The sequence below is a fragment of the Mustela putorius genome, unplaced genomic scaffold (assembly GCF_011764305.1).
Source record: "Mustela putorius furo isolate JIRA1106 unplaced genomic scaffold, ASM1176430v1.1 tig00003937_pilon_pilon_pilon, whole genome shotgun sequence".
NCBI classification, from domain to species: domain Eukaryota; kingdom Metazoa; phylum Chordata; class Mammalia; order Carnivora; family Mustelidae; genus Mustela; species Mustela putorius.
The window spans coordinates 917,720-943,613 of NW_025422082.1; the positions used below are offsets into that span (position 1 = coordinate 917,720).

At 35.9% G+C, this 25,894-nt stretch overlaps 1 protein-coding gene across 1 annotated transcript in view; it reads left to right on the forward strand.

Annotated features, from left to right (window-relative positions):
* Positions 1-10,359: 10,359 nt before the first annotated feature.
* The window catches only part of ATP6V1B2 (ATPase H+ transporting V1 subunit B2), a 39,695-nt gene continuing 24,160 nt past the window's right edge, over positions 10,360-25,894 (forward strand). Inside the window, exons 1-7 of the mRNA XM_004763332.3 lie at positions 10,360-10,544; positions 17,455-17,510; positions 22,919-23,017; positions 23,776-23,869; positions 24,001-24,078; positions 24,533-24,672; positions 25,040-25,141. Of these exons, the coding sequence (XP_004763389.1) occupies positions 10,409-10,544; positions 17,455-17,510; positions 22,919-23,017; positions 23,776-23,869; positions 24,001-24,078; positions 24,533-24,672; positions 25,040-25,141 (705 nt within the window). The 5' untranslated portion in view covers positions 10,360-10,408. The remainder of the gene's footprint in view (positions 10,545-17,454; positions 17,511-22,918; positions 23,018-23,775; positions 23,870-24,000; positions 24,079-24,532; positions 24,673-25,039; positions 25,142-25,894) is intronic.

Here is a 25,894-nt window from a genome sequence, read left to right on the forward strand (position 1 = left end):
CCAGTAGAAGTACTTGATAACTAGTAGTAGTAGTAGTAGTTGTTGTTGTTGGTAATGATAATGACAATGATGATGAACTTTCTTTCCTCTTTGAGCATTGCATAAAACTGGTGAAGCATTAGTTGCCTTGAAAGAGACTTGCACTTTCCAGACACTCACTGGTTAGGAATGGGAATAAGGAAATTCCCTTTCCATATGGATTTCAGCTCCCACTCACACCCGTTTTGACTTGTGTGAGCAGAATTCCACAAGCAGAATTGAGAGTTTTGAAATCCACCACTGGCCCTTGGGATCTCAGCCTTAGTCATGGCTCCTTACAAAATTAATTCATGGATCAGGGATGGAAAATCTACCATCTCATGCATGACTGCATTGGATCAGAGAGTGTATAGAAATATCCATGACTTTAGTAGGCTATTTTTAGGCCACTGGTATTGTCTCTTAAAAACAAGGGCCATGTTTTCTATAAATATATTTTTATAAGCACAAAGAAACAGAAAAGATACACCTGAATTAGCAAGGTTTGGGTCCTGGTTTCTCTCTTTCCTAGCTATGAAACTTTGGATAAACTACCTGACTTCTTTGTGTCTCAGTTTGCTAACTTCTAGAGTTTGTGTGGAGTAGAGTAATCTACTACAATGAGTAGATTAAAAATGAGTACTTTGGATAAACTACCTGACTTCTTTGTGTCTCAGTTTGCTAACTTCTAGAGTTTGTGTGGAGTAGAGTAATCTACTACAATGAGTTGATTAAAAATGAGTACATGGCACACAGACAACATATAATATTAGATTCTATGAACTTATTTATCAGAAAAACAGTAAAACATTGACTGTGCTCCAACTGAATTCTATTTTGGAGTAGAATTTACAAATACTAAGTTTCTTAAAATAAATTCCTCTTCTAAATGGATCATCCACCATGAACCGCTTCAGAGCTATTACTTCTTGTTTACTATGATAATTTACATGCCTGTTCAACTCACATCAGACACCCAATTAATGTCCCTCTGATCCAAATTCTTTCCAGATTCTAACTGAAAAGATTTGCATTTCCATGGATACTAACCTAACCTAAGTAAATCTTAGCTGAGTTTCCCCTTACTAGTTAGACAATCAACATGTCATTTTATGCTGTTTTGCCTGTTGATTTTTGTCAAGTCAAGTGTGTTAAACTTGTCACCACAATTTAACCTTTAGCTTCTTAGAAATAACACTTTATGATATGTCATCTTTACTTTGAATATGTGACACAGGCCCAAAGAAACTGTCTGCCTGAAAGGACAAAGCTCAGTCCAATGTAGTCCACTCTGCTTACCACTTAGGAGGAGAAATATGTACTCTAGTTCTTCCAATGCTAGGCTTTCCAATGCCAGGCTTTCCAATGCCTAGCGCCATGTTGAGTTTATTACCAGTATTCATTCAATATGCACTTGTTGATAGAAAATGTCATTTAAGTGCTAACTGTACTTCTTTAATGAACACATGAGGCCTTCCCTAGTGATGGTCAGATGGAGACATTGAGATTGCACAGGCATGTTGCCATGACAACTAGTGGCACAACAGAGATGATCCAGCTCAGAATAAATCCTCGATTTTTTCCTGAGAATCCCAGATATTCTAAGTCTAGCTTGTTTCCATGTCATCTTTGCAACCAAAGTAGGAGCTTCAGGCAAACACCAGCTCAGTGTCTGGATCTCAGATTCTTATTTCAGAGAATCAGAATCCCCCACCTTTATCAGAATTAACTTAGTCTTCCAAAGGACCCATAAATAGGGATAGAGTAGACCATCTAGAATTACTCTGCATCAGAGGGAATCTCCCAGACTTAAAGAAATGTATACACAGGTGACAGAGAAAAAACTAGGCAGTTGAAGACCAAAAAACAAAACAAAAACAAACCATGGTCTAATGTCTAGGAAAGTTAGATTATCTTCTTAGCTCTGCTACTATATTGCTTCTGAAATTTGGGAAAATCACTTTCTTTCCCTAAGCTGCAGGTTCCTCATCTGCAAATTGTCCAGTTATATCTAGTTGATTCTTATTGTCTCTTCCAAGTCAAATAACCATAAACTAGTCTGAAAGGTAAAAACAATGAGTTTTTATCAAATGCTAACTCTGTGTCATCTGTCACTACTTTCTTTGACCCAAATTCCTTCCAGGTCTCTGTAATACAGAAGTTTTCATTTGCTTGATTGTATACCTATTTTACCCCTAGTCAAAATTTCTACCTATTAAAATAAAAACTGTACATTTTATTTTATTTTAAGATTTTATTTATTTATTTGACAGAGAGAGAGATCACAAGTAGGCAGAGAAGCAGGCGGGGGTGGGGGGAGCAGGCTTCCTGCTGAGCAGAGAGCCCAATGCGGGTCTTGATCCCATGAACTGAGCTGAAGACAGAGACTTAACCCACTGAGCCACCCAGTGCCCCCAAAACTGTACATTTTAAACAGAAACATCTTAACATTCTTAATTTTGTTGCTGATTAAAAAGTCTAATGGAGGCTGAAGCAAAGAAAAAAAAATTTGGCAGATAGAATACAAAACTTCCCGTAACTCAGAGGTCACCACTGATAACATGTATTCCTTTTCAATATTTTCTCTGAGGGTATGTGCACAAATACAGATAATAGAGATTATACTGTGTATTCCATTTTATATAAAATTTCAACTTAGTACTTTATTATAAAAGGCATTTTTTATGTCTAAATGTCTGAATAATATTCTATCAAATACATATCAGCATTTATCCAACTGATTTCCTTTTGTTTGGAGTATTTAGGATGAGAAAAGGCTATTTAGATCTAAGGAAAAAAAAGAAAGGCTTTGACAAGGGGTACCTGGAGTTTCAAACTTGTTCCCACTTTACACTACTAGGCATGATACAGTCAGCACCTGATAAAGGAACTTCCAACCATTGTCTTTTTCTTGGATTTACATGTTTAAACATTTAAGCCCAAAGTCACACTGTACAATAAGAGATAGTCCACACTGAGACTGGAGCTGCTGACTCTGAGTCTCATGTTCTGAGCTACTTGCTCAGTAGCCATTGCTCTGAGTATAGGGGGACCTCTATTGTTCCCTTCCTTTCCACAACACCTCAGTGACCCTAGTGACATTGAAAATAACACAAAATAAAACCAAAGATCAGTTTTCAGGAAGTCAATACAGTTTTCAACCTACAAAACTCACTTTCCATCTGATGGTCAGAAATACAAGATAACCACAGTTTGGCGACCGTGGCCATTGCTGCTATAAACATTGGGGTACAGATGGCCCTTCTTTTCACGACATCTGTATCTTTGGGGTAAATATCCAGTAGTGCAATGGCAGGGTCATAGGGAAGCTTTATTTTTAATTTCTTGAGGAATCTCCACACTGTTCTCCAAAGAAGCTGAACCAACTTGCATTCCCACCAACAGTGTAAGAGGGTTCCCCTTTCTCCACATCACCTCCAACACATGTTGTTTCCTGTCTTGCTAATTTTGGCCATTCTAACTGGACAAATGGATAAGGAAGATGTGATCCATATACACTATGGAGTATTATGCCTCCATCAGAAAGGACGAATACCCAACTTTTGTAGCAACATGGACGGGATTAGAAGAGATTGTGCTGAGTGAAATAAGTCAAGCAGAGAAAGTCAACTATCATATGGTTTCACTTATTTGTGGAGCATAACAAATAGCATGGAGGACATGGGGAGTTAGAGAGGAGAAGGGAGTTGGGGGATATTGGAAGGGGAGGTGAACCATAAGAGACTATGGACTCTGAAAAACAATATGAGGGGTTTGAAGTGGCGGGGGTGGTGGGAGGTTGGGGCACCAGGTGGTGGGTACTAGAGAGGGCACGGATTTCATGGAGCACTGGGTGTGGTGCAAATATAATGAATACTGTTATGCTGAAAATAAATAAAAAATAAAAAAAAAAAAAAGAAATACAAGATAACCAACACAACAACAACGAGAAAGTATACACACACACACACACACACACACACTCACACACACATATGCAGGGTTTAATTAGGTTCCTTTCCCATATGATGCAAAAAATTTTACATAGATAATTTCACACTGGTTTTTGCATTCTTACATGGAAATTCTCAGCTCTGTTTATTTAATCTACTGTGGTTTGTCTTCACAATGCTTTCCTTGATCAAAATTTTCCAGCAAGTGAAGAGAGATACACTGTATATGGGGAAAATTAGATCACTGGCATGAGCTTTTCTTTCACTTCCCTTCTCTGATTTTCTTCCCCAATAATAATTTGTAATAAAAGAATAAACTTTTTAGTTTCTTTGTGAGATGTTGATTTCTAGGTGCCTTCTTTTAATTCCTTGAGAAATATCACATAAAAATCTTTCTCACTGACATATGGATGCTCACTGACAGAAGGAATTGAGAATCAGCCCAAAGTCACACTGTACAATAAGAGATAGTCCACACTGAGACTGGAGCTGCTGACTCTGAGTCTCATGTTGTGATCATGTTCCCTACTGCTGGGGCCAGCTGTCTTGTATTCCTTTGGGGTAAAGTAAGGACAAGATTTTAGCAAATAATAAAAGGGCAATAGCCAGCATATGGGATGAGTATTCCATAGGAAAAAAAAAAAAAAACTCTCTGTATGGAAGTATAAGATTGGTGAAGAGCTGCTCATCTTCAGAAAAAGAGCAACACATTTTGATTAATCTAATCGCTATGTATTAAATATTATGTGCAAGTTGCCTTGCTAGGTACTATATATATAAGACACAAGAAAATTACAACATTTAATGTCTGCTTACTATGAACTAGTTAGGTAAACATGCCATTTACAAAAGCTATAGAAAAGAATCTAACATATAACAATTAATATGTAAATGTTTGATCAGTCAGAGTATATAATAATAACACTAGCTGAAACATATTTAGCTTTTGCTATTTGCCAAATCACTCTCTTTTATTGCTTACAAATTTATGAAAAAGATAGTATTATGTTTCTCAGTTTGCAAATGAGACCCAGAAAGAATTAATAAACAAATAATTTTTTCAAGGTCATAGAACTAATAAAATCAGGACTCAAATTAAATCTGTCTGGCTCCAGAGTCCCTTAACCCTAATACTGTATTCCATTCCTTTCCTCAGGTTACACTCTCTGCTTGAGTGTATGAGTTTAGATAGTTAATTTCTACTTTAAAAGCAAAAAAAGAACCCTTAAAAATTCAATATCAATTATTCATATCAGTGCATAATGTCTCCTGGTTTTTATCAGCATACAAAAGTGTTTTATGCTATTGCAATTGGTATGTATTCGTGTTTAGCTCTTTTTACTATTGTTTTGTACAAATAGTTCCATATATTTAAAATCCACTAGTTATATATTATATGTATACTAATACTCCATTAAATATAGATCCTTCTACTAAAAGTCTATTAGAAGTAATAAATGAATTCACTAAAGTTAAAGGACACAGAACTAAGATACAAAAATCTGTTGCATTTCTATACACTAATCATGAAGTAGCAGGAAAAAAAAATTAAGAAAACAATTCCACTTATAATTGCACCCAGGAATAAACTTAAACATAGAGGTTAAAGGCCTATATTATAAAACTTTATAAGACACTGATTAAAGAAATTGAAAATAACACAAATGAAAATATATCCCATGCTCATAGGAAGAATTAATATTATTAAAGTATCCATACCACCAAAAACAAACTACAGATTCAATGCAATCCCTATTAAAATACCAGTAGCATTTTTCACAAAACTAGAACAAATAATACCAAAATTTGTAAGAAAAACTCCAATAGCCAAAGCAATTGTGAGAAAGAAGAACAAAGATGGCAGCATCACAATCCCAGATTTTGAGATATCTTACTAAGCTATAATAATCAAAATATGTACTGTAGACCAAAACTGATTCCTGCTTTCAGAATAACAATTACATATGATGTTGGCACAAAACGGACACAACAAGGGAAGAAATAGTATACAATGGGAAAAAATGATCTCTTCAATAAATAGCGCTAGGAAAACCAGACAGCTACATGCAAAAGAATGAAACTGGATCACTTTCTTACACCATGCAGAAAATAATCTCAAAATAGATTCAAGATGTAAATGTGAGACTTGAAACCTTTAAAATCCTAGAAGAAAACATAGGCAGTTATCTCTCTGACATCAGCCTTAGCAACATATTCATGGATTTGTCTCTTGAGGAAAAGGAAACAAAAGCATAAACAAACTATTGGGATTACACCACCACCAACAACAACAACAACAACAAACACACAAACTTTTGCATAGCAAAGGAAGCCATCAACAAAGCAAAAAGACAACCTACTAAATCGGGAGAAGATATTTGCAAAAGACATAACCAGTAAAGTGTTACTATCCAAAATATATAAAGAACTTATAAAACTCAATATTAAAAAAACTGATAATCAAATTAAAAATGGCAGAGGACCTGAATAGATACTTTTCCAAGAATACATGTGGATGGCCAAAAGACACACAAAAAGATACTTAGCATCATTAATCATCAGGGAAATGCAAATTAGAAATGTATATGTATATGTATATGTATATAATGGAATATTATTCAGTCATCAAAAAGAATGCAATCTTGCCATTTACAGTGGTATGGATGGAACTAGAGGGTATTGTGCTAAGTAGAAATAAGTCAGTCAGAAAATAAAAATACCATATGATTTCACTCATATGGAGTGGAATTTAAAAAACAAAACATGAACATAGGGGAAGGGAAGGAAAAATAAAATAAGAGGAAAACAGAGAAGAAGGCAAAGCATAAGAGACTCTTAGCTATAGGGAACAAACTGAGGGTTGTTGGAGGGGAGGTGGGTGGTGTGATGGGGTAAATTCATGATGGGAATTAAGAAGGGCACTTGATATAATGGGCATTATGTATTGTAAACAACTGATGAGTGACTGAAACTAGTAATACAATATATGTTAATGAAATTGAATTTATTTTTAAAGACTTTTTTATTTGAGAGAGAGATTGAGGTCACAAGTAGGCAGAGAGGTGGAGGGAGGGGGAGTAGACTACCTGCTGAGCAGGGATTCCCAGGACCCTGAGATCATGACCTGAGCTGAAGGCAGAGGCTTAACCTCTGAGCCACCCAGGCGCCCCTGAAATTGAATTTAAATTGAACATTAAAAAAATAAATTTTGAGGTTAATACTTTGCTTATGTACTGTAGACCAAAACTGATTCCTGTTTTCAGAATAACAATTACATAAAACTTTTTAAAAATTAAGAATTTTGAACTACTCCTAAGATAAAAAGATAAAAGGTGTAATTATATTAATTCACCTTTTTTTGTTATTCAAGATGTAGAGTCAACCTAAATGCTCATAAAAAGGAGATGTTAAATCAACTACAGTAGATTATACTATGGAATATTGTGTCAAGTTTCAAGACAATGAAGTAAATTTTTATGCATTGATATGAAATGAAACCTAGATTTATTATTAAATAAAAAGAGCAAGTTATAGAACACAGAATGGTATGTACAACATCATCTTATTAATATTAAATACTTACACACACCTCAAATCTGTATAGATACCTATCAAATTGACAAGACTGGTTCCCTCTGGATGGAACTGGATGGGAATCAAGAGAAACTTTTGACTGATTTGTGTTATGCACATTTAAAAAAGAAAAAAATAAATTACTGTATTACTTGTTTGAAAAAAATTAAGAAAACAAGAAAAACAGGTATAACAATAGCTGATAGTTTGATATTCATTATCTGAAATGTACCTACTATTATGAAAAATTAACATAAGAATACCAGATTGTATTTTTATAAGAAAAAAAAAAGCTATTGTATACACGGGGAAAAAAAGAAACAGCGCAAAAATCTATTAAATGACTGAAACTACACAGACAGGTTATTAAATTAAAAGAATTCTCTTGGGGTGCCTGGGTAGCTCAGTTAGTTAAGCATCTGCCTTTGGATCAGGTCATGATCTCAGGCTTTGGAATCGAGCCCCATGTCAGGCTCCCTGTTCAACAGGGAGTCTACTTCTCCCTCTCCCTCTGCTCCTCTCCCCTACTTGTACTCTCTTTGTCAAATAAATAAAGGCTTTTTTTAAAAAGTAGAATTCTCTCACATATATGCATATATCTACATATATACTTTATACATATAACTAACTACATTTATACTTATATAAACTTTTACATATATACTTACAATACTACATATTTATACACTACTTAAAATGTATACAAATTAGGGGTGCCTGGCTGGCTCAGTGGGTTAAAGCCTCTGCCTTCAGCTCACGTCATGATCCCAGGGTTCTGGGATCCAGCCCCGCATCGGGCTCTCTGCTCAGCAGGAAGCCTGCTTCCTCCTCTCTCTCTCTCTCTGCCTACTTGTGATCTCTGTCAAATAAATAAATAAAATCTTTTAAAAAAATCTTTAAAAAATGTATACAAATTAATCTACTTTGCAATAGCTTTTTTTAAAAAACAACAATAATTTATTTTGAAAGATTTTTTTTTATTTTTAATTTCAACACTTAAGACTATGAATTTTCAAAGGTTAAGGAATACCTTTCACTGGATAGGCCGTAACTTATGAATGGGCATCTAGATTATTTCTAGGTTTTTGGCATTTCAAAATGTTTCAATGAATATGACTGTATATATCCGTGTATATGCATATAGATTAATATAGATCACATATCATATAATAATATACATGATGTATATGTATCTAATTAATATGTAATTGAAAATATTTATAATATATACTGACATAGATAAATACATGATATACAGATGAATATGATACCAAATTGCTTTTCTAGATAATATACCGATTATATTTTTAGCAATAAAATATGAAAATTCTTGTTTCCTTATGCTCTTGCAACTTAATTATTGCTATTCTCACAAAACAAAATGGTGTCTGTTTTCCCTTTTTTTTCAATAATTATTAAGATATACTAAATGATGCTCAGTATCACTCAAATTTAAGGAACGTTTGCTTCAGTGATATGGTTCAAACGAGCTGTGAGCATTTATACGGAAGGGATAATGAGATTCACCTAGAATGAGATGAGATTCACCTAGAATAGACTTGAAATAACCAAGTAATGTTCATTTAATTTGTAATATACCGTCCAGATGTAAAGTTCAAACCCTAAAATTTTCACATATGTACAAAAGGTTATTGTTCTCTATTAAGCATCTATCTCCCCAGCATATCACAATGATTTTCTAATGGCCAAATATGATGAGTATTTCTAATACTTCGATCACTTGACTTCTCTTCGGTTTTCGGCATTATACAATAATCTTTCCTAAAGATTTTCTCTTCCTTTTGCATCTCGGACATGTGTTCTAGGTTTTCACAACTCTAATATCGTCCAAATTTGATTGCAGGATACTCTTCATTTATTCATCCCCTGATTTTAGTGATCCCTTAAAGATGATCTTTAGCATCTCCCCACAGTGCACACCTGCTCTGACCTACATATTTTATTTCCTTGTTAGGTACCTGGTGATAAGTCAGAAATTTTGATATTGGTTTAGTCTAGATACCTCCTTGTGAGGCAGTAACCCATATAATTCACTAGAAATCTCATTCAGAATGAGATTTCTGGAAACTTAACACATCCCCAATTAGCTTTTCTCTTTTTCTCCACCACCACTGATGAGGTTTTTTACTTCCTTCTCTATGCTGTACCTATAAACAGCACTGCAATCAATTCAATCACTCAGGCCCTACGCCTGGACTGTCACCTCCTATAACCATCTAGTCATTTTTGTATGAGTTCTCCCTTTAAAATAATATTGAAAGATATTACACTTTGTGTTTCACACCGTCCTAAATAGTCCACTATATGTTTTTTAAATGGATATATCAGTAAATAAATCGGATAGGAAGACAGTAAAGTGCAAGAAATGATAGCACATACTACTTTATGTTAATCACTAGAATAGGTTTTACGTTTTTTGTTTTTCAAAGTGGTTTTTCAGCACTTTCAGTGTCATGAAAATGGACACCAGTTGACCTTTTCTTGTACGTGCTTGCCTTTCTTCCCCCTCCCTCCCTTCATGCGCATCCTTTTTTCCTTGTTTCTTCTCTTTCTTTCTTAAGTCGTGCCTTTTTTTCTATCTGGGACCCTCTCAACGCTTCTCTTCCGTCCCTGGCCCAGCGCCCTCCCTCGCAGCACGCTGGTCAGCTCCTCTGGCCAGTGCACCCGCTCAGCCCCGCCCACGCGGAACTCGAGTCGCGAGGCTGCGGGAGGTGCGCTGCGCAGGGGGCGGGGCGAGACCGGCGCTCTGCAGCGGGCGTGGGCGGAGTCGGGAGCAGGCCACCTCTGCTATATCTGCGCCTGCGCTGGGCGGCTGCGGAGCCAGTCGGGACGGAGGAGACAAGATGGCGCTGCGGGCGATGCGGGGGATCGTGAACGGGGCCGCACCCGAACTACCCGTGCCCACCAGTGGGCCTGTGGTGGGATCTCGGGAGCAAGCGCTGGCAGTTAGCCGGAACTACCTTTCCCAGCCTCGCCTCAGTGAGTATCAGAGAAAAAGACGAATCCTGTCTTGCTCCTTAGCTCAGCCTCTTGCTTCCATTCACCTGCTTAGCGGGGGAGGGGGCTTTATTTTTCCTTTCTCATCCCACCTGCTCTGACTTATTAGTCTGTCTCTAGAAGGAGATTTGAGTGTACCTGATGTTTTCGTAATATAGGTGGCGGAGGGCAAGAGCGTCGACGAGAACTTTTTCCTGGGGTTGGTGGGCTCCTGGCTATTGACCCGCCCTCTCCAACTTCCTCGACTGGAGCACCCTCAGGCTCTTGCTTCTTGTCACTTCAATCTTAATCACCCTCTGACCTCAGCTGGATCTGTAGGGGTCGAGGGAACGCCTCTTCCCATCTCCTCCCACCAGTGTAGATCTTCAGGGCTGGTCAGGAGTTCTTCCGAGGGAGACTAAGTGCCATCGCTGACGTGGTCTGGCCCTTGGTTGATGAAGGTCAGGCCCGCAGCCAGAAGATGTTCTGTGGAGGGGCTGCTGCACAGGAGGACACGTTGGTGTCAGAGACGCTACAGCTGAAAAGTACCCTGTAGGTCATCTAGTCTAACCCTCTCATTTTACAGTAGGAAGCCTAACGTTCTGGGAGGGACAGGACTTGCCAGATTTTAAACAATTATTGGCAGAACAGAAACTAAAATTTTGTTTGTTTGTTTGTTTGTTTCTTTTTTTTTCTTTCTTTCTTTTTTTTTTTTTTTTTTTTTTTTTTAAGTAGGCTCCATGCCCGGCGTGGAGCCCAACACTGAGTTTGAACTCAAGACCCTGAGATCAAGAGACCTGCTCAACTGACTTGAGCCAGCAGGCTCTTCTGAAATTCCGTTTAATTCTCGTTGGTCCTCCTTTTTTTTTTTTTTTCTTTTCTTTTTTTTAAACCATTGTCTCTTCATTTACTGACAAGTTAAACCTGACACAATTAAGTGCAAGGCTATCTTGGGGAAGCCAAGCAGCTTTGGCCATATTATATAGTATTTTTAAAAATATTTTATTTATTTATTTTACAGATCACAAGTAGGCAGAGAAGGGGTGGGGATGCAGGCTCTCTGCTGAGCAGAGAGCTGGATGTGGGGCTCGATCCTGGGACCTGAGATCATGACCTGAGCCGGAGGCAGAGGCTTAACCCACTGAGCCACCCAGGCACCCTCATATTATATAGTATTATGTGCAGAATATATCATATGCATGTTTAAGTGCTGTGATTATTTAAAGAAAAAAAAACCCTGCCTTAATAAATGCGGTTTTACATGGACTACCCAGTAGTTCCAAAAGAAATTTTTTTTATTACTAACCAGTACAGTTGTACAGCAACAGAGCTCTTCACAGCTTCCTTCAGAATTCAGGATGAGCCTTGGAAATAGACTCTTTTTAAAACTTGGGAAGCTGATGTTTCCCCAGGTGGTGAGACTATGTTTGCACTGGTTAGTTGCCAGAATGCTTGTTTGTGGGTGGCTCATTGCTTTAAAAGAATTTCAGATGGAAGTGTTTCAGTCTAGCCACCCTCCAGTCTGACTAATCCTATCCTGATCTGTCACTAGGTCATATGACAGCACTGCAGTATGAGGAAGAAGAAAAACACAGTTGATTCCATGGTTTGCTGAGATGTGCTTTTTACAGTGGGGATTAATCTGAATTATCTGAGAATGCTTACTGGAGGTTTATATAAGCTGAAGTGAATGTTTCAAGAAATTAACTGATGCTGCATTCTTCTGTAGATTTTGACAATAAATTTATACCTAATAATTCATATTCTTTTATGAACTGCATTTGCATGCTTTACTTTTCTTTGGGTAGACAGATACTAGTGGTGCTTCTAGGAAAAGATTATAGGGGTGCAATAGTTTCCATATAATTATTCATTCTCTGTCAGTTCAAAGAGTATCAACAGAAATAATAAAATTGTTTCAAGAGTACACCATGATTGTTAACCCTTAAGGGAGATGAGTACGCTTTTTCAGTATTCTTTGTGTGGTTAGCCAGTGGCTAAAGAATTCAGATGGTGGGTGCCTGGGTGGCTCAGTGGGTTGGAGCTTCTGCCTTTGGCTCAGTCATGATCTTGGAGTTCTGGGATGGAGCCCCGCATTGCATCAGGCTCTCTGCTCAGTGGGGAGCCAGCTTCCTCCTCTCTCTCTGCCTGCCTACTTGTGATCTCTCTCTCTCTGTCAAATAAATAAGTAAAATCTTCAAAAAAAAAAAACAGAACAAAGCAGAATTCCAGATGAGATTCCTCCTGACAAAATTGTTATTATATAATGTTTAAAACTGAACCTCAGGAACCCTTTTTTGTATCCTCACTGCCTATCACAGTACTTGACACATAGAAGGTGTCTTGTAATTGTTTTATAACTTGCATTTAAACCTTGTTCTAATACTTGAGTAGATTCTCAGTGTAGCTGGAATCAGAGTAGGGAATTGCGACACTTGGTTGAGTTGCTTTTCTGTATCTGGGTTATTCTGAATAGCATAAATGATTCCATACTTAGGCTAACAGCGAACTACATTTGAATATCATCCTTTTCTTAAATTGCCACATTCTTTATTTTAGCCCAACAGTTTTAATTGCTTCTGAATAAATACTGATTAACCTCTTAATTTTTCTAAAGATTGATTATACTGTCTTAGGTGCTATATTAATGTAGTTACTTAATGTGTGCTTTTGAATGAAGGAATGGGACTAATAATATTGGCAGTACCACTGTACAAATTGGATCCTGTTTTAAAACAACTTCACGATATTGGATCTGTTAACAAGAAATGGGAAATGAGATGCACAGCCTTAGAATAATCTTGAGCACTTTAGTTGAGTCTCTAAATTCACAAGGAAATAAAACTTAATTATTTAAACTTTGAGCAAAGTTCAGTAATATATACTGAAATTTTAGATACTGGACATTTTGAATTAGATAATCTCCATTGTTCTTGAGACCTTAGATCAGAACTAACCTTGTTTCTTATTTCATAAAGCAGAGGTAGCCTCAATGAAAAAGTCAAGTAAAGGAATCATAGATCTACTTTTTCTGGAACTTCTCCCTTTTTGTCCACCTGTCAGGGTGTGGGTCTCTACTGTTCTTGCACAATAGAAGATGATTGCCGGGGGTTTTTATTTTGCTAATAAGGTAGAGACTAGAGTACTGGATCTCTTGTGCAATGACTGTCCAATTTTCTCGTTGAAAATTTCACAATCATTAAGTGGCCTTACTAGTGTTGAACAATCTCATATCCTACAGGAGGAAGAGGATGTCATCTTACAGAACATATGCTTCTACAAAAACCTTTATAGATTTTGGTTTTGAAATATTACTCCATAAATATTTATTGCCTGCTTGATAGTTCAGAATCAAAGGTGTAACTTTTTGGTCTTAGAATGTGCTCACCATATAATGTAATTTGTGTCAGTGTTGTCAGAAATTCTGAATATCACCTGCAGACTTAACTTCTTATTCATTTGGAAATTTTCATAAGAAGAGTGTTCATTATTTTGGTGAACAGAAATTTTTATATAACTTGTGAAAAGGTTTTGAAAACAATGAATACTGTTATGCTGAAAATAAATAAAAAGTAAATTAAAAAAAAAAGAAGAGCAGCTATAATATCTTTGGCAGCTTTACTTGAAACTGTTCTCTCTACTTTGGGCCATTAATGATAATAGTGAGGAAGGCTGGATAAATACTGTTTAGAGTTAAGTAGAGTTTGATATCATTTTTTTCTGCTTGTATTTTTTTAAACATTTTATTATTATGGAAAAGAGCTATAGTTGCTATATAAACTGTCTTCTAGTACCTGTTTGTAATCCAAAATGTTAGGAACTGTGTCATCTATATTTTTTAATTATATTGGAAACTAAGTTCAGAAATACTATAAAGTCATAGAATGCCAACCTTAGAATTGGGGTGGGGGTGTGGGGGAAGCCAAACAAACCAAAAACCAAAAAAAAAAAAAAAAAAAAAAAACCCACCTCCCTTTTAGTAACAAATTTCTCAGAGCCTTAGTTTCTTTAAATGTAGAGTGGGTATATAAGCCTACCCCCAGCATTTTGTGAGCCTGAAATGAGATGACCTATCTGAAGACATTCTGTGTAAGTACAAAGCACTCTCCAAATGTAGTTTGGTGATATTTCTGTTTGGATTTGGGTTATTGTTAGTGTTAAATTTGTATATGTCAGTTTAATTTAAATCATGCATGCTCCTGGGGCACCTGGGTGACTCAGTGGGTTAGGCCTCTGCCTTTGGCTCAGATCATGATCCCAGGGTCCCAGGCCCCACATCAGGATCTCTGCTCATCCGGAAGCCTGCTTCCCTCTCTCGCTGTCTGCCTCTCTGCCTACTTGTGATCTCTGTCTGTCAAATAAGTAAATTAAAAAAAAAAAAAAAATCCATGTTCCTTAAGCTCTGATTGGTATCTGAAGTAGTTTCCTTGCTTTTTGTGTGTGTGTGTGTGTTTTTCAGTGAGGGGAAACTGCTGAAGAAAGCATCTCATTAGATTCTCCCTTTTCTGCTTAAAACCTCCAGTGGCTATACTCCCATTAGAGAAAGATTGTTCAGCAATAGTGACAAAATGTAGACACAAGAAAAATACTGTCCAGTGCATTAAATAGTAAAAATAGCTTGCTTTTTTTTTTTTGCTTACTTTTTCATAGCTAAGTTGCAGCCTCCTGAAATTATTTTGAGATAGTATAGCTAAGTAAGTCTTGCAAATAATTACAAGAGTGTACCAGACCACAAAAAAACAACCAGTTTGTTTTGGAATTTGAGCTGCAGTACAGAGTTAAAAGAACAAGGGACTTTGGTGCCAGACTGTAAGTTCAGATCCTTGGGCAATTTACTTGAGTTCTGAGTATCATTTTTCTCTTCTATAACTTGGTAGATCTTTTATGGAGATTAAGTGGGAATTCCTGACAAGTACTTATTAAATTATATTGATGGTGTAGGTATTAATCAGTTAATTTGAATAGTTATTTGTAGGCTTTTTATATGAAAAGGCTATATACATTGTTGCAAATTTAGAGACTGCTTTTGATGAAGTAGAATCTTAATAGAAGTCAGCTTGATTCACTGTTTCCAGCGAAAACGATGAGTAGTGTTTCTTTTTCTTCCTCATGCTTATGCTTGTGACTGGCAAAACTTCCTAATTTTAAATGAGCTTGAATTTAAACATGAGATTGTGAAGCATGTTTGTTGTAGAGGTTAAAGTTAAAGGAGGTGAAATCATGGTGGAAAAAATTTTCAGAATCTGAAGGATTTTGTTGGTTACATTTTATTCAAAACAGTTGCTTCTAAATCTTAAAACTGGATCTTCCCCCCAACCCCACCAGCCCTCACCCTATTCCTATCCCTTTTTTAAGTAAAGGTTTTGAGCTGCTATTCTTATATTTTTAAAAATTGGTTTCTAAGAAAAACATGTTTCAAATGTAGCTCCCTCTGCACTTCTATGTAGCAGTTTTAGAAAGTCATTAAAAAATTGAATGTTTGAACACTAAAAATGAGAACAATAAATTTTTTAGGGGTAGAAATTATTTTTAAGAGTATTAGTTTATTTTCATACAGTGGGGAAGATTTTCATAAAAAATAAGTGTGACAGCTGAGGTTTTTCTGTAATTTAAAGGGAGCAAATGATTAATTGTTTTACATTACCATCCATTCAGGTAACTTAAGTTTTTAAATTTGTGACTTGCTTCTTATTATCTGAGGTTAAAAAAGTCATTTGGGAGCCTTTTAAAATTATTGCAATTGTAGATATTTAGGCAAATATTAGGATCACGTTTAAATGTCCTATGAGTATGAATGAAAAGTAAGTGCCCCAATAGTGCTTTCCTGCTTTCAGCATTTTGTACCAGGGTACTGGCTTCCTGTTTTTAAGTTCTCAAGCCCCTTGAGTGGACAGACTAGATATATTAAATGGTTTCCTCATTCTTGGAAGTCTACATTTGTGCCAGAAATTTCTGTCCCAAGACCTCAGAAGAAATCAAGCAAGTAAAAAATTCTGTCAGTGGACAGTGTATCACAACATATTCAATGCCTTGTAGTAAGTTTTCTTCATTTTTTTTTCAACTGTTCTGATCATTCAATTTAGTTAATTCTGACATTGTTAGAATTACTGTCTCCTGAATGTTCTGTTTTATACTAATTACCATTACATTTGACATGTTTGTAGGTATGGTAGGGTTGCAGGATAGCTACCTCCTTTCTAAAATGAAGGATTTGAGTCATGCCCTATAGACTAGTAGTTTAATCCTAGAGTAGAAAATAGAAGCCTCTAAACTGACTTTTTTTTGTCTGTTTGTTTAAGGATCATATTTGATCTCTGGCCTTTCATTCCATTAGCCACTCCCCTCTTCCTAAAGCACTTTTCCCTGTAGTTTTTATGACATCATTTAATTATGGCTTTTACCTCACAGATGACATTTTCTCAGATTTCCTTTGTGAGTTTTATCACTTGTGCTTCAAGTTGTTGAGACTTTCCTTTATCTACTTTGCTAAGTGCCTCCTCTTCTTTAAAGCATTTCCTTTTCTAGGTAAGAACTCCTTACCTAGGTTTTTCCTCTGCTCCCACAAACCCTCTGTACACCTCTGTTTTAGCCCTTAATTCTTCCCCCTTCTCCATATAAAACTGGGAACTCTTCAAAGAACTCTGCTCCTCTGTGTCTTTTTTGTTTTTGTATTCTGGGTCCTTAAAGTGACTTACAGTAAGAATGCAAAATGGTTTTGGTTGGATGAAGGTAGATTATGAAAAGTTGTACAGGCACAGGTATATTTTATAAATTCAATTAAAAAAATTTCTGTTTGAGTGCTCCATATTATAATAAGTGCCATAGAGAGAGGAGCTTTTTGATAATATTGCAGAGGTAATTGTAGGTTGTCCTGTCTGACTGACTAAAGCTTGATTCTTTTCTTTCTTTCTAGCATACAAGACAGTATCAGGAGTCAATGGTCCACTAGTGATCTTAGATCATGTTAAGGTAATACCACTGTGATAATCATTTAACTATTTATGTAAAAACATGGTTCTGTTCAGTACACTTTAAATTTTATGTTGTGATTTTTTAACCCACTTTTTGGTCTGAATGTCAGTGCTAGATAGGAGATGAGTTTTAAATCAAAAGTCAGAAGACTGGATTCCATTGGTGGATCTAATATGGATTCTGTTAAGCTACATCATCTGCAGAATTCTTTTTTTGGGGGGGTCAATCCTACCTCATAGGTTTATGAGGAAAAACAATAATAATATATGATTGTGTTTTATAACCTATAGGTTATTGTGTAGCTCTGATAGCTTCTGGTTCCTGTCATAGACTGCCATGTGTTATAACTATTTGTTAATAGTATTTGTCTTTTTTTACTAAATTTTAAGATCTTTCACTGAATAAACAAAGTTAACTTTTATCTTTGAGGGCCTGATACTGGTATTTAGGTAGCAAACAAAAGCAGATTCTCTCAACAGTGATTAAAGCCCTAAAGCAAAGAATAGTTTTTACTTAGTTTGTTTTAAGGATGTGGAGTTATATCTTTTTTTTTTTTTTTTTTGCCACACCTGTACATAAGAATTATAAACACTAAGACTGTTATCATAGAAAAAGTGACGTAGAACATAGACCATAATTGCATACCCTACAGAAAGCCTCCTACCTGAGCTTTATGATCAAAATATCTTCAGAGAAAATAATTGATATAATATGCTCTCTAGAACAGTAATTATGTACTGGTTGATGTTGGGATACTTTGGGCGTAAGGCACATAATTATTGTTTGTTGAGAAAAGTAATGATGGAAATATGTTTGGCATGTGACCCTTCTAGAAGCAGAAAAGAAATTTAAAAACAGCTCATAAAAGAAAGGGCAAAATGCATTGTTTCTTCAGTTTTATCACTAAGATTATATTTTTATGCATGACAAGGTATCTATACAAATTAACCTCAGTATTAAACATAACAAATTTACCTCCGGGCCATAATCTCATACTAGTAGTCTGCAATTTGATTCAAAGTCTCAATATAGTGTACTCAATTTGCACAAAGTTTAGATCAGTACCCATTAATGTTTTGTGAAAGAGTGGAGCCTGCACTTTTATTTTTGAGGAAAAGATAGGAAGTTTTTTTTTTTTCTATAGTCTTTTATTAGATAGCATTTTTGGCTTACATTTTAAAAACATGAAACTTTTTTGTTAGCAAATGTTATTGAAAATAAAAATATTTGCCTTTCTTTCTTTTTTCTTTTAAGATTTTATTTATTTGAGAGAGAAGAGGGAGAGAGAGCATGAGAGCATGAGCAGAGGGAGGGGCACTGGAAGAGGGACAAGCAGAGCCCAACACATGGCTCAGTTCCAGGACCCTGAGATCATGACCTAAGCTGAAGTCAGTGTTTAGCTGACTTGAGCCACCTAAGTGCCCCCAAAATATTCAGGTTTCAATTATGTTAAACACTGAGCTCAGAATAGAAGATACGATGGGGAACAATGAGTCCTCCCCCAGTGGAGCATCATGTAGGGGAGAAGCAAATATAATGCAGATAAACATACCTAATTAGTAAGTGCTATGAAGGTTAAGTGGGGTGCTGTGAGAATAAGGAGGAAGACTTTAGAAGACATCTTTGAGGAAGTAACTTTAAGAGTGTTCAAAAAGCTTCATTGAATGCTTGCTTGGGGTAGATAGAGCTCCAGCTGAGGAAAAACTGGTAAATAAATGATAGGTAGGTGTAGGAATGGTTTTATAACCCCAGATTTATAGTGGCTTTTTAATTTAAAGGGTAAAGGAAGAGCTAATCTTAACACAAATTTTGTCAGATTAGAGATGGAGACTGCTACTCAAGTCATGTTATGAAATTGGCTTTTTTTTTTTTTGAGATTTTACTCATTTATTTATTTGTCAGAAAGAGACAGCATAAGCAGGGAAAGTGGCAGGCAGAGGAAGAAGTGGGCTCCCTGCTGAGCAAGGAGCCTGATGTGGGACTCGATCCCAGGACCCTGGGATCATGACCTGAGCTCGAGGCAGACACTTAACCAACCAAAGCACCCAGGCATCCCTGAAATTGGCATATTTTTAATTTCCAAACCAGACAAAGGGTAATACTAGAAAAGAAGAAAGATAATTATCCTCACTTAAAAGCACAGATTCCAAAATTCTTAATAAAAATATACTCATATATTGGAAATTAGCAAATATAATTATGTAAAAAAATAATAGAATTATGACAAAGTAGAATTTATCCCAGTAATACAAAGATGATTTGATGTGGGCACCTGGGTGGCTCAGTGGGTTAAAGCCTCTGCTGTCGGCTCAGGTCATGATCCCAGAGTTCTGGGATCGAGCCCCACACCGGGCTCTCTGCTCTCCAGGGAGCTTGCTTCCTCCTCTTTCTCTCTGCCTGCCTCTCTGCCTAGTTGTGATCTCTGTTTGTCAAATAAATAAATAAAATCTTTGAAAAATAAAAAAGATTTGATGTTAAGAAATGTATCAGTAGGGGCACCTGGGTGGCTCAGTTGGTTAAGCAACTGCCTTCAGCTCGGGTCATTATCCTGGAGTCCCGGGATCAAGTCCCACATCAGGCCCTCTGCTCATGAGGGAGCCGGCTTCTCCCTCTGCCCCTCGCCCCTTTCATGCTCACTCTCTCTCTCTCAAATAAATAAAATCTTTAAAAAAAAAAAAAGGTAATTTTTTAAAAATTACATGTAATTTAAAATGTAAATGTATTTACATTTTTACATTTACATTTTACATTTTACATTTACATATAAAAATGTAAAATGTAAAATGTAAAAATGTAAATTATTTTTTAAAGATATCCACCATAACCTATAGGAAACAACATACTTAAGAGATTCTGGTAAAATTCTTATTTAAATCAGAAACAAGATGAGGATATCTGGTTGTTCCCGCACTATCCGTCTTTGTACTTAGAACCTAACCAGTGCTGCAGAGGAAAAAGAAATAAGGGTATAAAGCTATTAGGAGGGAAACCTAACCAGTGCTTCAGGGGCAAAAAAGGAATAAGGGTATAAAGCTTTTAGAAGAGAAAAGGCACAGCAGTCATCATTTCTTGGTGATACAGTTAACTAAACCAAGTCATTCAGTGGGCAAACTATTAGAAATAATGATGTAACACAGTTGCTGGATACAAGAATCAGTCTACAGAAATCAGGAGTGTTGTATATTCCAGAATTCATTATTTACAGAAAACCATAAAACTTTGTTGGAAGACTTAAAATAAAGGGAGATTCCATGTTTGTGAATGAAAGGACTCAGAGTAAATATATTGATTCCACCCAGGGAACAGAATCCGTTAGAGAGAGAGTAATTAAAATTAAAGACTGGGCGCAGGCATAAGCAGTTGTATCAGTGGAGCAAAATTAAGCACTCTGAAACCAGTTCTTATTACACTAGGTATTTGACTTGGGTCAATGATAAAAGCATCATTACAGGTCAATAGGGGACAAGTTGTGCTGCTTAGTAAATATTATTGGGGTAATTGGTTTTCTATATGAAAAAGAATGAAAATGAGAAAAGTAAATTTGCATACTACAAACAAAGCCAATTGAATTAAAGGCCTAAACCTGAAGAACCTTTTAGAAGACAAAATCAAAAGCCATTTATATAAATTTAAATTAAAAGGTTTTCCTAAACAAGATACGAAAGGCACAAATCATAAAGGAGGACAAGTCATTTTAGTACTTAAGAAGTTTTGAAACTTCTGTATGATAAGATAAAAAATAAAGGGCAAGATAACAGAGTGGAAGTCTATATTTTTGAAAGGGTTGATATCCAGAATCTGTAAAGCTCCTACACATTAAAGAAAAAGTAGATCTATTTGAAAAGTGGAAGAAACATAGGGAATATAAAGAAGAGATATAACCCAATAATAGGTAATTAAGTCTCAATTGTCAGTGAACATGAAAAGCTGTTTAATACTGGGAAAATACAAGTTGAAAAGATGCTAATTTTTCTTTATCAAAATGGCAAAAATTAAAGTTCAGTAAAGTAAGATTGACATAGTTGTAGGGAAATGATGATTTTGTATACTGCTAGGGAGATTGTAAATTAATACAATTCCTTTTCAGAGTAACTTGAAAATTTACGGAATGGGCACAGCCTGTATGTAGCCCACCGCTTGGTTACCCTAGGGAAAACACACTTGGCCTGAGGGAGCTGCATGGAAGAATGCTCTTGTTCAATGTTTGTAATAGTGTAAATTTGGAATAGCCTTGAACTCCATTGACACATAAAATGTGTCATTTTAACTACATTTGTTTTATTTTAACATTGATTCTAAGATGCCCATTTATTCATGTTACCATCTCCATAATCAAGAATTTTAAAATCAGTGATGTACCATATTTTATTTTATTTTTTTTTTATTTTTTTTTTAAAGATTTTATTTATTTATTTGACAGAGAGAAATCACAAGTAGGCAGAGAGGCAGGCAGAGAGAGAGAGGAGGAAGCAGGCTCCCCGCTGAGCAGAGAGCCCGATGCGGGACTCGATCCCAGGACCCTGAGATCATGACCTGAGCCGAAGGCAGCGGCTTAACCCACTGAGCCACCCAGGCGCCCAGTGATGTACCATATTTTAATTGAGAGATATTTTCCTTCACATCAGTCAAAGTAGTGATGTGCTTTTCAATAGATTAGGTTGATAAAATGAGGTAAATATTACCAAAATGGATCTATAATACAAGGTCAAGTGAAGAAAACAAAAAGTTGCAGGATAATATATTTAGTATGTTGTCATTTATGTAAAATAACTAAAATCTATTTTTGGAAACTGCATTTTTAATTATTAAAAGTGAAAGAGGAATATGTATTTGGTTAGGAGAATTTGAGGACACATTTATCTTATTATAATAGTGATTATTTTATTATTTTTTTTAAGATTTTTAAAATTTATTTATCAGAGAGAGAGAGAGGGAGAGAGAGCGAGCACAGGCAGACAGAATGGCAGGCAGAGGATAGTGATTATTGTATTTTTAATTGGCATTTTATCCCACTCCCCACAAAGCATATAGGTGAGTACACACAGAGCCCAGAAGCAAACATCAGTTCTGAGTGATGGGAATGTGGTTATTGTAAGTTTTGCGTCTTTCTTTAGTCTCAAAGTTTAAAACCTGTACACCGGAGAAAAAAACTAATTGCTGCTGTTTTATGGATTTAAGACCTTTCTCACTACCTTATGCTGTGTTTACCAAATTATATGTGCCAGTGTAAGTGTTTTAAGGTTGTAAACTACCTGAGGATGTTACAGACTCTCAGTATATCCTGTGTGGTTTAGAGAGGTGGGGAGATTTTACCTGTATACATGCTTTGATAGAGATAGAGCGTATAGAATAATTTGGGGAGCTTTTAAATATTGGTTATTGACCCTTTATTTTATCTGGTATAGTTTCCCAGATATGCTGAGATTGTCCACTTGACTTTACCAGATGGCACAAAGAGAAGTGGGCAAGTTCTAGAAGTTAGTGGTTCCAAAGCAGTGGTTCAGGTAAGCATCACTTTCCAAATCTGGCCAGCTGAACAAAAACACAAGGAAAACCTCTTGCCTTTTCTAGAGATCATTGAGTAAGTCTATTTTTAGAGATTGATTATTTACTGTGGGAAGAAAAAAATTATTTTTTCTTGTTGTCTTGCTAAATGATAGCCACCTATGTCTATCCTAGTCCAGTACCTCCACTGCCATTGGTAAACTTTTTTTTTTTTTTTTTTTTTTTAAACCAGATAATCTCACGGAAGGAGAGAGATGAAAGGCAAAATTTATAACTTACGGGATAAAACCAAAGCAGTATCTGAGCCTATTTCTTTAAATCGTCTCTTGTAATACCTAGTTTTTAATGTTACCAATTATGGGAAATGCCAGTTTTCTCAAATTACATGTTCCCCTAAAAAGTAATCTAGAGCAAGTTTTCTGAAAGGGCTAGATAATAAATTGTTTAGGCTTTATGGGACAACCAAAGGTCTCTAATGCATATTCTTCTTCATTTCTTTACCTTCCTTTCTTATTTTCTTAAACCCTTTAAAAATGTAAAAAACATTCTTAGCTTGATGGAGTTGGACTAGAGTCATGATCCTTGGTCTAGAGGTTGGCAGTTTGGTTCATCACCGTGGACCTTTCTTCGTTATATTGAAAATAGTTTGTATATATGTATTTTACTTTATATGGGCTGTTGAACAGACAGAAATAATACTTAAGTACTTACAATCTAAATTCCTTTTGCCTTTCTGATTACTTCTCTTTCTCACTAGGTATTTGAAGGGACATCGGGTATAGATGCCAAGAAAACATCCTGTGAGTTTACTGGGGATATTCTCCGAACACCCGTGTCCGAGGATATGCTTGGTAAATGGATGTTGTTATGTATTCTGAGCAGGGATCTGTTTTCTTTTAAACATATTTCCATGGTGTCTTTCTTAAAAAATTACCTATTTGAGTCATGGTCCACTCTGTACTGTCTTGCTACTGTTTCACAGGTCGGGTCTTCAATGGATCAGGCAAACCCATCGACAGAGGTCCTGTTGTACTGGCTGAAGACTTTCTTGATATTATGGGTAAGATAATAAATGGGTTTCTGTGTTTTGAAGAAAATAGCCTCTGTTTTATATCTTTGTCAAATAGTGATTTTTGTGATAGTTTAAGTAGATAACCAATATGGTCCCTATTAATTGCTTTATTTAATAAATTTATGTTTTTTGGAAATCATAAAAATTTTATGTAAAATATTTTAAGGTATTATAAAATGTCACTGTGACGTATCTGAAATGAACATTGCTTTGAAATATAAGTGGCTTCTAAATTAGGATTTTTTTTCTTATTTACTGTATCTTTTTTTCTTTAGGAACTTGTTCTGCTACCATATAGTTTGTAAGTCTACAAAAGACTAATGGGAAGATTTCTTAAATAGTTTCAGATTTTAAAAAGCTGATTTTTTTTAAGAGAGGAAAGAAATGGCTTATATGTTTTAGTCTTAATGTCTTAAAATTTTCTCTTTCGGAAATATATTAGGCCAGCCAATCAATCCTCAGTGTCGAATCTATCCAGAAGAGATGATTCAGACTGGCATTTCGGCCATAGATGGCATGAACAGTATTGCTCGGGGGCAGAAAATTCCTATCTTCTCTGCTGCTGGCTTACCACACAATGAGGTGAGAGCTAGGATCTGTTTGGTCTGAAATTTAACAAAGGAGAATTTCTAAATGTTTCACTGTTAATAAGAAGCTAGATAAAAGGTTTTTAACAATACTCACTTGTACCCAATATCCATTTTAGCAATTTTCAATGTTACTGTTTATATAATCCAGCTACATTGAATCTCAGTCTATGCCGGATGTCTGTGTTCTTGCTTACTCTTACAAATCTTTACAAAAAGTACAAAGTAGCTTTTTGGGGTAAGTCCTTTAGAACATAATTTCATTCATTATAATTGCAATTACAAAAAGTTTAGGATAAAAGTTATTTGTTGTAGAAGTATTATTTTAAATTTCAACTTAGTTCTCTTGTACTTCTCATCAGATTGCAGCACAAATCTGTCGCCAGGCTGGTTTGGTAAAGAAGTCCAAAGATGTGGTGGACTACAGTGAGGAAAATTTTGCAATTGTATTTGCTGCTATGGGTGTAAGTATAATTTTTTTCTGTTTTGGTATGACATTATAAGATTATTTATTTTATTAGAACAATGTAGAAAACCACACATACATCATTGGATTTATTTCTAGGCAGAGAAGTTGCAACTTGGCATTTTGGATAAACTCTGGATTAAAATTTAACATTTGACTGCAAATTTTTTTTTAGTTTTTATTTTATTTTTTAATTTCTTTTAAGTGTTCCAGAATTCATTGTGCTCCATGCAATATGTGCCCTCCCATAATAGCCACCACCAGGCTCACCCAGCCTCCCACCATCCCTCCAAAACCCTCAGATTGTTTTTCAGATCCACAGTCTCTCATGGTTCATCTCTCCCTCCAATTTCCCCCAACTCCCTTCTCCTCTCCCATCTCCCCATGTTCTCTGTGTTATTTCTTATGCTCCACAAATAAGTGAAACCATATGATAATTGACTCTCTCTGCTTGACTTATTTCACTCAGCATAATCTCTTCCAGTCCTGTGCATGTTGCTACAAAAGTTGGGTATTCATCCTTTCTGATGGAGGCATAATACTCCATAGGACCACATCTTCCTTATCCATTCATCCGTTGAAGGGCATCTTGGTTCTTCCACAGTTTGATGACTGTGGCTTTTGCTGCTATGAATATTGGGGTACAGATGGCCCTTCTTTTCACTACATCTGTATCGTTGGGGTAAATACCCAGTAGTACAATTGCAGGTTGACTGCAAAATTTAAGAGTAATTTTCTTTATGCCCAATGC